This window comes from Onychomys torridus, chromosome 16, assembly GCF_903995425.1.
Source record: "Onychomys torridus chromosome 16, mOncTor1.1, whole genome shotgun sequence".
Lineage (NCBI taxonomy): Eukaryota > Metazoa > Chordata > Mammalia > Rodentia > Cricetidae > Onychomys > Onychomys torridus.
The window spans coordinates 14,559,401-14,576,639 of record NC_050458.1 but is presented as its reverse complement, the minus strand read 5'-3'; the positions used below and the strand labels follow the sequence as shown (position 1 = coordinate 14,576,639).

Here is a 17,239-nt window from a genome sequence, read left to right as displayed (position 1 = left end):
ATAAATCGCAGACAGGATAGGGAAGAGCCAGAGGCCTCTAAGATTATGTAGAAAGCACTTTCCAATTTCCATATGGAAAACAATAGCCATGGGGAAGTATGAGCTTCCTCAAATAACAGAAGATCAAGTTTCCTTTTCCAGTTACTAATTGCTTTGTACCATTTAACAGTTTGAAGCTGTTCTTCTGAGTTAAAATTTCTTTTCCCTGAACTTGCAACATACTTTCTTTATAGCATCCCTTTAGCTAATCAAAAACCTTTGGTATAATCTACAACCATGCTTTAGCCACTTTTCCCCTCATGATACATAGTTTCTTAAGTTGTTTCTTTGATTAGAGAATATCAGCGCTCATGAATGGATGGCTATTTAAAAACACTTAAGTTCCTCTGAGTACTAGACCAGACATTATGATATCCTCTCCAGGAATCCTAGTGTGTCTTCTTTACCAGAAGCGTTCAGCTACAACGTTTTGTGAAATTTGGGTCTAAGATAGCAAATAAGTCAGCGTCAAGGTACCATGAGCTGGTTTGACTTCAAGGCAAATAAAGACTGGGGGAAAAGAGAATGCTTAGAGCAAAGGTTCAAAACCTTCCTCAACTAAGGCTGGGGCCCTTCAATATAGTTCTTCATGTTGTGCTGACCCCAGCCCTATAAGTATATTTTCATTGTTCCCTAGTAACTGTAATTTTGTTACTGTGATGAGTCATGTAAATAGCTGATAGGCAGGATATCTGATATGCCACCCACAGGTTGAGAACTGCTGGCTTAGAGTGAGGAAATATACTTGTAAAGCCATGCATGCCATTGTATAGAAATAATTCACTTGACAGCAGCCTAATTATAATGGAATCTGAGTAAGTGAGTAACATTTTAGTACCTGGCAGCTTTCCTATGTGCATATGTGTTTTCTCATCGTTATAATGATATTATTAATTTTGCAAGTTTATAAATGAAAGGCCATCATTATTACTTTTAGAAATAACTGTTACATTGCTTTGCTTTTGAGGACAGTAAATTTAATTGCTTATCAAGTTTTACAAATACTTTATTTTTTAAAATATTTAAGACTGAATATAACTTGTATAAGTAAGGAAAATAAAGTTTGATGTTTAAAATTTAGTAATCAGTTTTCTATAGATCAAGAAGTTATTCCTATTTTAAATTTTCTAATGCTTTTTTTTAAAAAGTATATTTTATCATTTTTATTTACTAGCACCTTGTGGAAGTCGTTCAACAGGTTCAGAAGGCACCGTATTATCACCAAACTACCCTAAAAATTACAGTGTGGAACACAATTGTGTTTATGCTATAGCAGTTCCCAAGGAGTTTGGTAAGTAACAGTCATCTCACTGTGCATTCTTTCATTTCTAGACATGCTTGATTTTCATTACATGGTATTTGAACAATTTTCATGAGAATATCTACTGCTCAAAGAGTGCTTTGCTCTGCAATTGTTTAGGTGGTAACTTTTTGTTAAAATTGAGGTCATTTTATTTAATCTGAATTAACAGTCAAGTATACAGGTGAACAACAATACAAAAATGAAAACAGGATTGTTTTTAATTTTTAAAAATAAGAACATCCAGTAACCTTCCAAGTGCCTTCATATTGGGTTTACATAAAATGAGAAATTACTGGAACAGATAACAAAATCTGCTATGCGATATATACATAAATTTAAACATGCAGCTATTTCAGCAGTAACAGAATTATTTATAAAACATATGTCAGGCTTATAATTTATTAACACATTTCAAGAGTCAAAGTGTTTTGGTTTAATAAACATAATTTCTACAACAACAACTCTAAAATAACAACAAAGAACATTTCAGAACCTCTCATTAACCTGACACTCTTTTCTATATTAGCACTGAGAATATACAGCGTCCTTTGCTGTCTCAACATTCCCATGATTGACTGTGGGTCTTAGGAGTCACCTAAAGGGCTTATAATGGTCTTGGATCTGAGATCCACATGGATATGTCCCAGCTTAAGCTCTGTTCATGCAAGGGTAGGCAACAAAAATTTAATGAGCAGTACAGAGAGTGAGAGTTCATTCATAAACTACCAAAATTGAGATTGACAGCATTGTGTCATGGCAAAGGACTTTTAGTAACTGCTGCCATGAATGTCTGGGTCTAGATGATCCAGTATTGTGGCAGAAGGACATGGATTTTATCAGTAGAAACTGTCAGACAACAACTTAACATTTCTGCTGCTGATACATAAAATAAGCTGATGCTTCCAGTCCAATTTCTTAAAACCAGATACTACCTATACATTCTCCTTTTCTGCTTCTAAATCTAGTCTAAGACTTTTGACTTAATTGAGAACATGGCCAACAAACAGGAAGTATTTATCCTTTCATTTTATCATAGTGATAGAGCTATGCTAGCATTAGCAAGATGTCAATTTCAGTATTGCGTCAAGTATTTTCAACCTAGACTACCAGATCGATTGAAACAATTTTGAGTTTTTCGGTATTGTGGAGAGTGACCTTTAAGAAAGAACATAATCCCCTTGTGTAGGGGTTTGAATTTCATGGGCATTGCCTTTTATGCTCAATACCATCCTCTGCCTTATAGAATTTTATGAATCCTAGTTGCAAAAATTCTTAGATGGCTACTGAGAAAAACCTATCAATGATTTTTACCAGAAATGGCATGGCTCTCTGAGTTCTCTTTGAAAGCTGTTGATTATCTCTGCTATATTCTCATTGGGGGTAGACTTGTGGCCACAAGAGTTAAAAAGAGAAAAATTAGGCCCTTTATTTTCTGAAAATGTATACGTGCTGGTCATCATGGAGATATTTGAAAATAGTTTGTATATGTTTCAGGAGAGAAAGAAAAATTGACATAATAATTACTTAATAAATTCCTAATTAACTTAATCTTTATTTTGGCAGATTAATATGAATTGAATTTAATTCTCTTAGCTTAAAAATAATGTCATATGGAGATAAACATGATTAGTTTTTAAAACTAATTGTGGGAAATAAATCTTGAGTTATCAGTAGATAAAATAAAGTATACTTTGGTTTATTGATAAAAATAATTTTACTTTATAAATGTTCCATATTCATTCCAAATTATATGCAAATTTAAACATTTGAATTCTAATTCAATCCCCTTTGTTCTCTTTGGGAACATTTTATGATATCATTGAGTCCCAATTTCTTTATTTGTGAAATGGAAATTCTGTCTGAAGGAAAGAGCTGTGAAAAGGAAAAGAGATGTGTGTATCTAAAGTATATCTCTTAGACACCATCCTTAAAAACATTCCTCAAAAACATTGGGTGGGAGAATGACAGTTTAGAGCTTGATTTCTGGGTTCAGATTCAGCTCAACAGCTCACATGTGGTTGTTGGAAAAATCACAATTTCAGCCCAGCCTTATTTTTCTCATCTCTAAAGTAGTGATGATTACTGTATATATTGTGAGCCTGTATTATAATTAAACTTTACAATGTGAGCAAATCCTTGACATAAAGTCAAAGACATGGATGCACTTTTTTTTTTTTTTTTTTTTTTTTTTTTACATTCACATTTATATGGAACATCATCCAACCCTACTAGACCATCTCCCTCAGAGGTGAAGGAATCAAATGACCTACATTTTCAGTTGAACTAGCTCTTAAAATTCACATGGCTTAAAAATGAAATAATCACTTGTGTTATTTAGTTAAGAAATCAAACGTTAAGTTGTAAAAATAAATATCGGATTTTCAAATATGAACTCATCCAGTTGTGCCTCATGGCATACCGAGGGAATTAAATCACACCAATCATTACTACTTCCTGTCTGTACTGCTAACTCTGTGGTATGAGATGGTTAAGCAGTAGTCAGTGGTTCCCAACAAATCAAATTCCTATTTTGCCTCTGTCTGCTCTCATCCTCACCTTGCCATAATTCCCTGCAATTGCCACATTGAGCTATTTCTTATTGATTTTTGCTATCATTTTATCACATTCACATCTCACATTTTTCTCTGTTCCTGTTATTTTTCAAATTACTATCATTCCTTCTGTTATATCTTTTATAGGGAAATGCTCTTAGAACTTGACTTGTAAATAATTTAGCACATTATCTGTCAAATTCGCTCAGTTTCTTTGTAGCAACTGCCTTTTGAACAGGAGTTGAGGCTCTGAAATGGTTACTCTTGGAGAAAATTCAAAGGTAAAAGCTTTAAAATGAAAACATTCTATGTTATTCATAGAAGATCATCTACATGATCTTGCGTATACCATGTTATCTCTCAATAAGCCTAAAATGACAGTTTCCTTCAGTGTAACAGAAGAAGACAGTTGCTTCACATGACACCAGATGAGCTGGTGTGCTTCTCATCAGATGTGTGTTATCTGATCATGATCATTTGTGTGTTTTTGCCTGCTATTCAGTTGAGCTCACTTAAAATAAATATGTACAAAAAAAGTCTTAGGTCAATTTACCAATATTTATACTCTAGGATCCCAGTTCTATTTCCATTAAAAATAACAATTCGTGGTCAGTTGGATAGTTTACTGCTGTTTTGCTCTTACTTTATAGTATTAAAGCTATTTTATATCACTGAAGGATTGAAAAAGTTATTAGCAAAATGTATCTTAATTTTCCTTCCTCTTTCCATTTTTAATCCAGTGTCTTTTGTTTTCCTATAGTTTTGTTTCTTTGTTTTTCATGCATTATTAAGTGAGGACATATGGAACCCAGCTCTTATTTTGACTTTTGTATAGGTGAGACATTTTAGGAACCCTGTCCATCTTTCCTTCTGACAATGTTCTGTTGGATCATAATGATAACCATTATTTAGGGACCACTTAAATCAATCTCATATCACTTTGCTTCTTAAGCAGTTAAATCTTCTACCTTCCATGCATGATTATATTCTGAGGTTCTGTATCGATATAAGTTTGGAGGAGAATATTTAATCAAAACAGTAAAATATAAGCTATATTAACATAATTTTGTACAGAAAGTTTTAATATTAATCACCACATAAGTAACATAGCAGGTTTTCACTATATAGACTAAAAACTTTGGTAGAAATTTTATGGAGATTGTTAACTTGCAAAATATCTTGAGTATAATACATGTATGTTGACTTAATTTTCTGGTCAGATTTCTACGTAATTGTGTCTTATGAAAGATCCTCCTATGTCTTCACATATGTCATTTCTAGACTAGTTTTTGAGGGGATATCCAGGAAATGTGTATAGTCTTCTCTTGTGCATGAAATGTCTATTTTCCTCTCTTACTGGATCACTGACTCTGTCTCTTCATTCCTTATGCTTTAAGTTCCTGAATGTTTAAGTCACCTGAAATTTCCTGCAGTCTAATTGTAAAAAATCTGTAGACGAATTTCTAACAGTCTTATTAAATAAGAAACTCAGAGCCAAATACAGTGGTGCAAGCTGTAGAGATCAGAGCAATAGGGATAGTTACCAACTAACCTTAGCTCACCATGTCGCCATAGCTTCCCAAGAGAACCAAACCTGTCTAACTTGTGCCTTTATTTTCTTGCTGTTCTGCCTTCTCATTGTCTCTTAACCCAGCCACCTCACTTCCTCATCACTGCCTATCTATACAGACTTCCAGGTCTCTATGGTTGGTACTGGGATTAAAGGAGTGTGGCACCATGCTTGGCTGTTTCCTTGAATGCACGGAGACTCTGCCTGCCATTCAATGGAATAAGGGCATATGCCACTACCGCCTGACTTCTGTTTATGGCCGCCTATGGCCTCTGATCTCCAGGAAAACTTTATTTATTAACATACAAATAAAATATCACCACATTTCAGCACAAATAAAATATAACCACAAAAATCTTTTCTGCATTGTTGCAGGTGTGAAACTCTTTCTTATTCCTGTAATTGGAGACAGGGTTTCACTCTGCAGCCCAAAAGGGCATCAACTATTTTGCTTATCCCACCTTTTCAATAACAAGGATGATATACTACCTCCAGCTTCAAAGAAGTTTGGGCTTCGTTTTCATTTGGGGATTTTTGTTTGCTTTTAAATAGCTTTCAGCATATTTTTTTTTCTCTTGGCTATCTATATAGACTTTTTTCCTGGCAAGAACCCTAATATTGCAGAAATTTGTTTTTATTATCTATATTACAGAATTAAACTTTTTGCTTTGCAGTTATTTTTTATAGTTATTTATAGTAATAGAATGTGTATATATGTGCACACTCCTGTACCACAGCATACACAGGATGGTCAAAGGACGACTTGCAAGAGGTGGTTTTCTCCTTCCACCATGCTGATTCTCAGGACTTGGACTTGATGGCAAGTGCTTTTTGCCTGGTGAGCCATATTGCTGGCCCAGCACTGTTTTACCTTCGTATTTCATAAATTATCATAGTGTTGTATTAAAAATACCACACTTAGATAACAAATGCCCCACTAATTCTGATTATATTGATTAAGCTTAGTGGTTGCATACCTATGGGCTGGGGTAATTACATGATGATGATGATGATGATGATGATGATGATGATGATGATGAACAACATGTTTTTGCCATATCATATCATTCACTTTTATGCATAAAGTGTTAGGCTATGAAAGCTGGCCACTGGTAATGAAAGCATTCTCAAGAATTTGAAAGGCAAGTACATAACAGAATAGAACTAAGGTGCACTCATACCACCATGAGTGTACACATGTATTACTTTTTTTGAGGATTTGGACATTTTAATGTATGCAGATGTGGTTTAGAGCTGCAAAGCTTCTCTTGTCTTTTATGTTAAATGGAATTCTTTGAAATGTGGATACATAACTTTAAAATTTGCCCATATATTGGGCCATTTTCCTTGTGATAAATCTACATGCAGTTTAAAATGTCCTGTTTTGCTCAGCATAGTTTATATAATTTACATTATAGTTTCCTGTCATTATATTTAGTTCAGTAATTTATTGTCAGTAATTTCTCCAATATTTTAGTGCCAATTTGTTTCATGGTGCTTTCTGTATGCTACTTAGGTCAGTAAATCATTATATTGGCATGTTTTTTTTTTCTGTTGTGAAGTTCTCAGCAATGATAAACTCTTAACCTCTACCAAGACTGTCCCAAGAAGATTAGTGGGAAGCAGCCCCATCTCCAGCTGGTTTGAAATTTTAAGGGCAAAAATGCAATTGTGACTATACAGAAATCAAGCATTGTTACAGAAGCAGAGAGAAAACCATTAAATGGTCAGGTAGGTAACCTTTAGCTCAGGGTCATATCATATAGGAATTTAGGGCTGTTCCAGTTACCAGTTTGACATGGTACTCTTAGCACTCAAAGTATTCTTAGGAATAATTTCATGAGTTGGTATAACTACAGTTCAGTAGCCCACTATAAACTTCCTACTTGTGTACCCAGGGTTTCCTGTCAGCTACTCATATATAGGACAAGAGACATGAGAGGAACCAGTCTTGAGTGTCTGAGGGTAAGACCTCAGTAAGATTCTAAGTATTCATTACAAGTTATCCTTGTTAAACTCATGAATGGATCATGGTTTATTTCATTTTGTTAGGTTAGAACTAGACTAAGATACAGTGATACTTTGTGAGGCATAGAACTGCAAATTGGTAAGGAAGGTGAAAATTTCATTAAATGCCCCTTTGTAAAATGTCAGAATCCTGTCTTGTGATAGGTGTAATGAGTGCCTTGGTCTCTATCATTGATGTGCGTATCAGTTATCCATTGAGTGTGTGGGTATCTTAGCAAAGTATCAGTGGGTTTTGATTGATTGGTATATTAAAGATCTATAAAGAAAGTCATTTGTAGGGATGTCTACCTCATAAAGATCAAGCTTGAAAAAAAGAAGGGAGCTGCCCCCCACCCCCACTCCATGAACAATATTATATGACCAGACCTTTGGCAATGGTCCCAGGGTATGTAAGAGCAAATGGACTAGACTAACTGTTCACCAGGGCATCATGTATAAAAAAATGACACTGGTTCTGCTTCCTATACTAGCCCTTAGATTCTTTCCAGGGGTGTCATGAATGAGGTAATAAAGTAGTAAATGTCCAGATATAACAGCTACATGTGTTAGTTATGTTTACATAATCTCTATAGTTCACAGACACTGTTTTGCTGGTCACTCAGTTTATCCCAAGGAGCCCTTCAGGTTACTAAGAGGGCCTCAAAGCAGGGTGACCTCCTGTAAAGCTATTACCACCTGTAAAGCCCTGAGGACATGAAAGGCTATGCAACATATTAATGTAATGTGACAGAGGGAATAAGTTTGGCTAACCTATAAGAATGGTTTCCATTTTAGAGAGCCAGTATTTGGTTTTGATAGTGATAGAATCTGAATGAGTATATAATTCTCAATAATTCTAAGAGTTGGAGGCAATGTTCCTCATATGTTAGATAGTGGAACCTCCCTTTTTTGGGGAAGCACTTTTGTGACTATCAGGATGTCTCAAATAGTTGTGGGAAATAAAGATACTTGTAGAATGATGTTATAAAGTGTGATTTGTTGACCTGTGTGTCACAAGAAATAGGAGCTAGTTTTTTTTTTTTTTTTTGCTGCTTTGCAGAGGCAATTTCAGTGCCCTAGTCATTAAAGTTAAAGACCTTTAAAAAGGTGGATGAAGCTTCTCCTATAATGAATGTATTATGGTGTCATTAAATGTGGAGCTTGAGAGGTGAATGGCATTGACAAGAAGAACGTATCAATCAGATCCATGTTAGCAAAATATTTATGAGCTGAACGTTGTACTCAGTAATTTTAAGAACATTGCTGATAGGTCTCTAAAAGGGTAGGGACATGGAATTCTTTAGCAATCTACCTAGAGACACCATTTACTTTGGCTTTTAAAATAGACAAATTATGCTGTGAAGTGGTTACATTATAAAGCTAACCACCTCATATTTTCTGAGTAAGTCTTGGATACTGAATTTCAGTCTCCAAAGGCCTTATATTATTTTACATTTGGCTATATTAATTATTTTAATTGAGGGTAAAGATCTATAGCAGTCCCAATTTGTCAAGCTTATTACAAGTACCAAAAGCTTAATTTAATTTATTAATATTTTGGCCAGAGCTTCCATAGCTACTGTGAGATATTTAGTCAATGCAATCTTTCTGAAGATTAAAATGAGGCATATTAATTCACCATTTTATTACTTGTAACTATTGTACAACATGTTGTGTACATTGCTTAAATTTAGGAGGATTCTCATGGATGTCTTTAATCTGATCTGCCCTATTGACTAAGGCCACAAACATTTGCCAGTTGGTATGTCTCAGTAGATGGTAATATTAATTCCAAATGTGCATTATAGAAGTATGTATTTTCTACTTTTTAAATGTTTATAGTATACTTTAGATTAATAAGTAGGTAAAATTATGGTCCTTCAATTTTCTGTTTCCAAATTTTGTGCCAACATTTTTATGTGTTTGTTTTGTCTTAACCTTTTTTTATTGTTTCTTTGAATTATTTGGGGCAATAATTATTTATACTTCTTAGGGGCAATAATTATTTATACTTCTTAGGTATTATTTTACTCTGATCATATTCATAATTATCTTACTCCATTGTAACTCAAGTTAGTAACATGAAGGTCAAGGACCCCCTCATAGAAGTGCTTGCTCGTAGGGTATAAACCCCTCTATTTAAGGATAATTTGAATAAAATCTTTAGTTGTACCATGAGGGTATCAAAGAATGTTCTATAAGCAAAAGTTTTTTAAAAAAATGATACTTGTTAACAACAATGTCCCAGGTGATGGAATTACCAAAGACACTCACAGGATCTTCCCAAGATACCAACTTTTTGAAGTTTACAGCTGAGCATTCAACAGTATAAGCACTTTTCCATACAACTGATCCATACAACTACCAATACATATAATGAACAAGGTATCAGAATTTTGATGAGTTTCCAATGGAACAGAGGAATGCCTGCTTGATATGCAAACAATTATCAGTAGGTAATCACCTGTCCTGTAAAAAGTCTGAACTGGAATCATGAACTATGATTCGATATGAGTCAGAGACGTCTAAACTGTGACACACTCTCCAGTTTCAATGTAAGAACTTACTCTTACATCTGAAGTTCCATAACCTCTATTATAGGTGATGAAATCTGTGATAAATGTTTACTAGAACTCATCAGCATAGCTCTCTGTGCAAGTGTGCCAGCAAACAGCAGAGTCTCATTACTAAGGCATACCAAGAAAAAAAAAAAAAACAAAACAAAACAAAAACCACCTGCGGTGGTCATGCTCCTTGCCTTGAGAAGCCCTACTACCACAGTCTGGATTTTTCATTAGGACAAACTCCAAAACAGTTCCAAAAGAGCACAAGAGAGCAAAGAAAGGTTCTTGGCTTGGAAATTTTTATACATGCTTGAATGAACCCCTGTGAACCTGAGAACCTGCATGTTGGAAACATCCTGCTGTCCCCGATGGAAAATCCTCAAGCTTCCTAGTCAGTTCTCCAAGCTTGGGGCTCCAAGTGAGTAGTGGGAGAGAGCCTTACTGCTTGCAACCACACATCACACACATTTCAGCCTTCTTAGGCAAAGTGAGCAAGGTGCAAATTCATATAGCACATTATCTACACACAGATGAATATTTTCCCTTGTCATCATATTTTGTATTCTCATTCTACTTCAAACAAAATTATTTCCTTTAAATTTACAGGGAAATGATATAGCATGCTGTAGAATGTCAGTAGATGAATTTTCAAAGTGACTGTCACTTGACCTAATACAGGTTCACATGACAGATATCATGTGATGGATGTCATGATGTGATGGATATCAGTATTGCTGCTTCACATTTTCTTTCAGTTTTTAAGCAGTTAGGGGAACAATTTACACCTAATAATTCCAAAGAAAATTGGAAAATATGGTACAATGACATGAAGCTAGTTGTGTTCCTCTTATAGAAGTTTGTATTTCACCATAGTGATATATTCTATCACTTATGTTTGTTTGCAGACTGGGTTTTAATTTCTAATTTTTGTTTGTTTGGTTGGTTGTTGGTTGGTTGACAGGTTGGGTTTGTTTGGGGTTTGGTTTTGTTTTGTTCTTGTGTGCATGTACTCTATGTACTTATGTGTGGCAGTGGTATGTGGACCTATGCCCACAAATGAGGAGCCATCTGGAGAATATCAGGTTCCCTTCTCTATGGCTGCTCATCTTTTTCCCTTCTGACAACAACTCTCACTGAACATGGAGGCCAGCCAGCCTAAAAGGCCCTCTTGTCTCTACATTACTGCCAACCCAGCTCTGGATTTATAAATGTATGGCTATATCTAGCTTTTTACTTGGATGTGGAGAATCCAAACTCAGGTCCTCATTCTTGTGCAGCTTGAATGCATATTTGCTGAGCAATCTCCATAAGACCATGTGGAATAATGAAAAATAACGTGAAATAGTAGTCTATGTGTTGTCCATTATCTATGGGCACATCAACTTGAATAGTTGTTTAAGCCTTCCTATTTATTTATTTATTTATTTATTTATTTATTTATTTATTTATTTATTTATTTATTAGCTTGCCTAAACAGGGTTTCTCTAGTAGTCCTGGGTGTCATGGAACTCAATCTGTAGAGCAGACTGGCCTTGAACTCATAGACACACCTGTCCTTAGTTTTAGGTTTAAAGGCATGTGCCATGATGCTTGGACTGTAATGCCATTCTTGATGTGTATAGTTACATATTGTTTGTACTGTAGTTTGTCAGATTTCTTTGTTCTGTGTTCTTTCTGTATGCATATTACAGGTCACATTAAAGATTTTGTTTGTTTGTTTAATTCTGATTTGCTTATGAACTAGGTTCTTGTTTTTTTGCCTGTTGTGGTCCAAAGCTTGGTCTCCCTGTGTAAATCTATTTCCAAATCTAGAGAGTGTGATACAAGAAAGTAGAACAGAAAATTAGAAAAGTATCACCAAGCCTTCTCACATCCAAGTCAGCTCACAGAAGCCCATGGATTTATGGAATTTCCATAAATAGCAAGAGACTGCAATCTCTATCTGAATCTGTTATATACCTATAAAATCCTATGAACATTTTGTGATACACTTCCCTTTTTTTCTAATATAGAAGATTAATCCCAATGTTTATGCTCACCTTTTTCACTGCTGTCCTGAAAGGGCCATAAATATTTGCACTGGCTCCTCACGGTCTTCAATTCAGTACAAATGCTAAAAAATTAATTTTCTGCCAGATTCCACAACTGGCACTTAGGCAAAAAATAGTCCTTTGAGAAAACCTTAATAGTCACATACATAATTAAACTTACCTTTTAAATTCAAAACAAAATTGCTAGTCTTCCCTTCAAGAAATCAATGTCTGCAAATATTTAAAATAATGAAAATTAAAAAAACCATATTTCTGTCTATTTATATACTACTTTCTGTGGAAAACGCTTTTATGGAGGAGGCATTATACCTGGGGAAGTCATCACATGTAGACTTTTTTAGACATTTCATTATTCTGTTGCACAGATTCATATTTATACTATTTTTGCCTTGACATATTAAAGATAAAAGATACATGAGTTGTAAAATACACTGCATGTCACATTCAGTCTCTTCTGTGAACATGAAATAGTCCTCACTTTATTTTATATATGTTTACTAATTTTTGAGATTATAATTTAATTATGGCATTCCTTCCTTCCCTTCTCACTCTCTCCAAATCATCCATTAAACTCCTCCACAATCTCCTTCAAATTCACGCCTCTTTCTTTTTAGCATTTGTTATTGCATGCATGTATAAGTGTGTGTGTGTGTGTGTGTGTGTGTGTGTGTACATGTGTGTGTATGTACATATATATTTTAAATATAACATGTTCAGGCTGTATAATATTACCAGTATTATGTTTTTGGGACTGAATGTTTCAGGCACTGGACAACTAATTGATATCCATTTCTCTTTATAGGTTTGGGAACTATTCACTGATGTCTTATTTTGTTATCATTGAGGTAGTCATGATGGAGAGAATGTATATAGCTTCTGATACTATTAAGAGACACAGTTTCACAGCAGTCTCCCTGTGCCTCCGGCTCTTACAATACACCTACCACTCTTCAGTGTTTCCTGAACCCTAGGTGCAGTAGTGCTTTGTAGATCTTTCTATTACACCTGGGCTCCACAACTCTGAATTTTGATTGATTGTGTGTTTATGTGGTGGTCCCCATCTGTTACAAAGACAAGCTTTCTTGATAAAGGGCAAAGACTACATTTATTTGTGGGTATAAGGACAAATGATTATAGATTATTGATAGAGATCATGCTGGTTTAGTAAACTAGTGGTTGTATGTTTTCCTCCAATAACCAACCATGTCTTCACAAGCACTAAGTAGTTAGCTGGGTTTCCAGTAACATGCATGGTCTTATTGAGTGGGTCATAAGTCTAATTAGAGAGCTTTTGGTTACTGCCAACATGTGTATGCCACTACTGCATTCATAGAGTTATCATGCCATGCTAATCATTGATGTGGTTCATAGGTGTCACTTTTGACTACCAACCTGATGATTCATGGGAGTATAATGATCTCTAAGTATTTAACACAGAATCCAGTACTGGATATGGTTAAAAATGTGTTTCTCTTGATGAGTCATGGGATTTAATTTATTTGCTTTTTACTAAACAAAACAGAATTTACATTTTACAATAATTCTGTATGAAAACTCTGTGGCCTATATTTCAAATAAGTTTTATGACCAGAATACTTTTTTTTGTTGGTAGACTAATGCCTGCTATGAATTGTACTATAGAATGTGTGTTAAGTCTCTGTCTTAAGAGGGAAATGAAAAGGATTCCCCCACAGAACTATTGATATTTCAGGTCCATTCCTTTTGTTAAATAGGGGAAATTCAAAAGCAGATGTGCAGCTGGGATATTTTCCAAAATCATTGAATCTGTGTAAACTAGAAAATAAGCTAGTTTACTTTTAGAATTTCTTTGTTTTTGTTTTTTTGTGTTTTTTTAAAGGATTTTTATAAAAGGAATATAATCTTATGTAGTACATATTATGACAAGTATTACCAATTAAAATTTTGGTCAAAATATTTTTACTGAAAATCAAATTTGGAAAAAACCCTGAGTGAGAGCAGTATGGGGACATTAGTAATCAGAAATCAATGGTACTGTTGTGAATCAAACATATATGTCTTCTTGAAAACATTTTAATATCAAAAATTTACATCTTATTTTGTCCTGAGAAAATAGTCTTTTCAACTATTTTGACTGTCAAGATAATTGATTTTCTGTATTTATTTTATATTTTAAGCACAATGGCTTCATTTCCATTTGTCCAATCAATCTTTATATCCCTTCTTTAATTCTAAATGTATAGAAGTGTACTACTGCTAGTTATAACATAATTATGAGTAGAGATCTACATTGCATTGATTGTAAGCAACAGTCTTTCACTAAATTGATCAACTATTTATGCAAAGCCTGAGCCTGTGTCCACTTATGATTTAGATTCTCACCTTACAGCAGTAGTTTCTGGCCCTTCAGGAGAACACAGGAAGGCAACGATCTAACTAGGCAGTTTGTGTAAGAATGTGGACATTTGAGGGGAAAAATATGGAAGCTCTCATTTGAGAGAGAGCTCTGGAAATACCCAGTCATAACACAGAAGAAGACCTGGAAATTAATTGTGAAATTACTCCAAACATATTAGAAACATTTGCCAGATGGGACATCATGCACCTGAGTCTTAGGGGACTAGATACCAAGAGGAAGACTTTCCAACTAGAGAGAGCAACAAAGTAAAGCATAATCACATGGAACATGATTTATGGTTCTCCGTGGGCTAAAGAGCAAAACATTTGGCTTTACACTGGAGCAAAGACTGCACTATGATGTTTTCTGTGTGCTATATTTAAATCAATTGAACAAGGGCTTATCAAGTTCCCTCTACCTTAATTAACCATTGTCTAGACTAAAGCTACATGCTGCTAGTGAAACAGGGCTGCTGAATTGGCATCATTAACATGTCCTATGGTGCAGTAGACAATCCCAGGGTGGTAGCCATTGCATACATTGTGGTAGAAATTCTTGAGGTTTGAATTTTAAAATATTTCAAGGTTGTCACAAAGAGCCACTTGTCAGGTATCCTGAGTAATTCTATTTTTTTTTTTTTGTATATTCAAACTTTTTTTCATTCTAACGTTGTTGTAACTAAAAGGGTATCTCTTAACCAGTTTCTTTCCTACTTGTTTATGCCTATGTTATACTGTTTAAATAGTTTAGGAGTCACCTGTCAAATAAAGTCAAAAAATACACAGTTATGCCCATATATACCACTGACGATGAAAATAAAGGAAAAATAGGAAATTGTAAGGAACCATTAACAGAAGGAGCAAATATACCACAGATTAATGAAGGAGTGAAAGTGGATATCTACACAGTAGAACTACCAAGGCCACCCCTACTGCAACATACTTCTTTCAACAAAGTCACAACTACTCAAACAAGGCCACATCTCCTAGTAGTGCCACACCCTATTGGGCGCATTTTTTTTTTTTAAACTACCATAGTGCCTTTCAAATCTTGGTTTATGTTCAGATTTTGGCTCCATCATTCTTACCTTGATGTTAAAGAACAGGATTGGCCAAGTCTCTATGAGACTACATCACTAACATGTGCTTACCCAGATTTCTTGCCAAAATTAAAAGTCCCAGGGATAGGGGCATGGGTCCATGGCAGAGTGCTTCCCTGCTCAGTGCAGAGATCTTGTTCTGATCACCTATATTATCAAAACTAGAAATGCAATGGACACCTCTACAGCCAATATAATCATGATTATCACTTTAGAGACAATAGTGTCAAGTTCTTCTTCAATCCTGGGAATTCCTTCTTCCTCCTTCCCAGTACAGCTGGAAGAAGGCAGAAGAAAAACTTACCTTGATAACCAAACATATTTCTAATTGTGTTTACTTTTGATGTCCAGGCTTGATGTTGGAATTCCAAAAACAAGTAGCTACCTAAATATGCTTCTCTTTTGTAGTGTGAGATACATAAAGATTCTAAGAGTCAGGCTTTGTGGATTGAGGGTGGAGACATTTGTAGATACCAGAAATATCTCATGCCATATAAATCCATTTGACAATATAAAGTTCTGTATGATTTTTTATATGAACACATAGTTTCTAAGAAGAAATCCATTTGTAATTTATATTTAAACAATAAATTATTATAGGGTTTCCTTTGCCTTAATGGCTTTATTCCTTGTTTTTGTTTTACATTTTTAACAGAATGTTCATGATTAAATAAGGAATGGTTTCTAAACATGTTTTAAACCTAAAGAGTATCTTTAACCATAAAAAGACATCTATAGTTATATAAGTGACATACAGTTTTGGCTATATACCTTACCACCTGTCACACCAGTCATGTCCCTTGTCCTCTCAACATGATCTCATCCACAAAACTGTATTGATTTTCTTTGTCCTACCCTAACACACATATTTTTGTGAACACCGAGAAACATCTGTCTTCCTGTGGATGTTTGTATCCGACATCATGTGGTTCCAATTCATGTTAGTTGTAGTCTTCTTAGTACTTTCTTTCCTGGACAAATAAGAAGAATTTATCCTATGGATACTAGTTAAATGGGGCCTTATTTGGACTGAACAACTACTTGGTTATATTTGTTTTCTTCAAATAGGCTTCTTCCCTTCCCAGAAAGCACACATGTTTTCTTGTTCACAGACTTCTAAAGAGCCAGTGTCTTCCATGCTTACCACACTTGAGTAACAGCTACAGGGATTCTAGCCTTCTTTATTTAATGAAATCTGAGCTGCAAATTATTGATGTATTCATCTGGTGATTACCTTCTATTGCAATTTACTATATTCTATCAATCTGAAAGTGTCTTCTTTGATTTTTTTTTCCTGGATTGCACAGTCATTTTTCTGTGACTTCCTACTTGACAATGAAGTTGGTGAGAATAATTTGTCCTATTTACAAAGCATAACTCATCATTCGATCGTTAGCCTTGAGCTTTCTATCACATATCATTGACAGCCTTCAGACCTTAATTTTCTGACACATGTTTTTCTGCTTTAACATTTTGTTTCTATTTCTAATATTTAGGAAAGCTTAGCTGCTTCCTGATAATCCTGGCTTGGGCTGGGATGGTTTTATGAAGGAAACTGGATTGTTGATCACCAAAAAAAAAAAAAAAATTGTTGTTGTTGTTAACTTTTATCACCACTTTAAATATCATAAATATTATAAAAATATCTTCCTTCAATTTTTTATTCTTTAAGAATTA

General features: G+C 34.6%; 1 protein-coding gene across 3 annotated transcripts in view; it reads left to right on the top strand.

The window, feature by feature from the left end:
* Csmd3 (CUB and Sushi multiple domains 3) overlaps positions 1-17,239 on the top strand; it is a 1,137,155-nt gene that overhangs the window by 891,245 nt on the left and 228,671 nt on the right. For all 3 annotated transcript variants that reach the window (XM_036207646.1, XM_036207645.1, XM_036207647.1), the window contains one exon: positions 1,214-1,330. In XM_036207646.1, the coding sequence (XP_036063539.1) occupies positions 1,214-1,330 (117 nt within the window). The remainder of the gene's footprint in view (positions 1-1,213; positions 1,331-17,239) is intronic.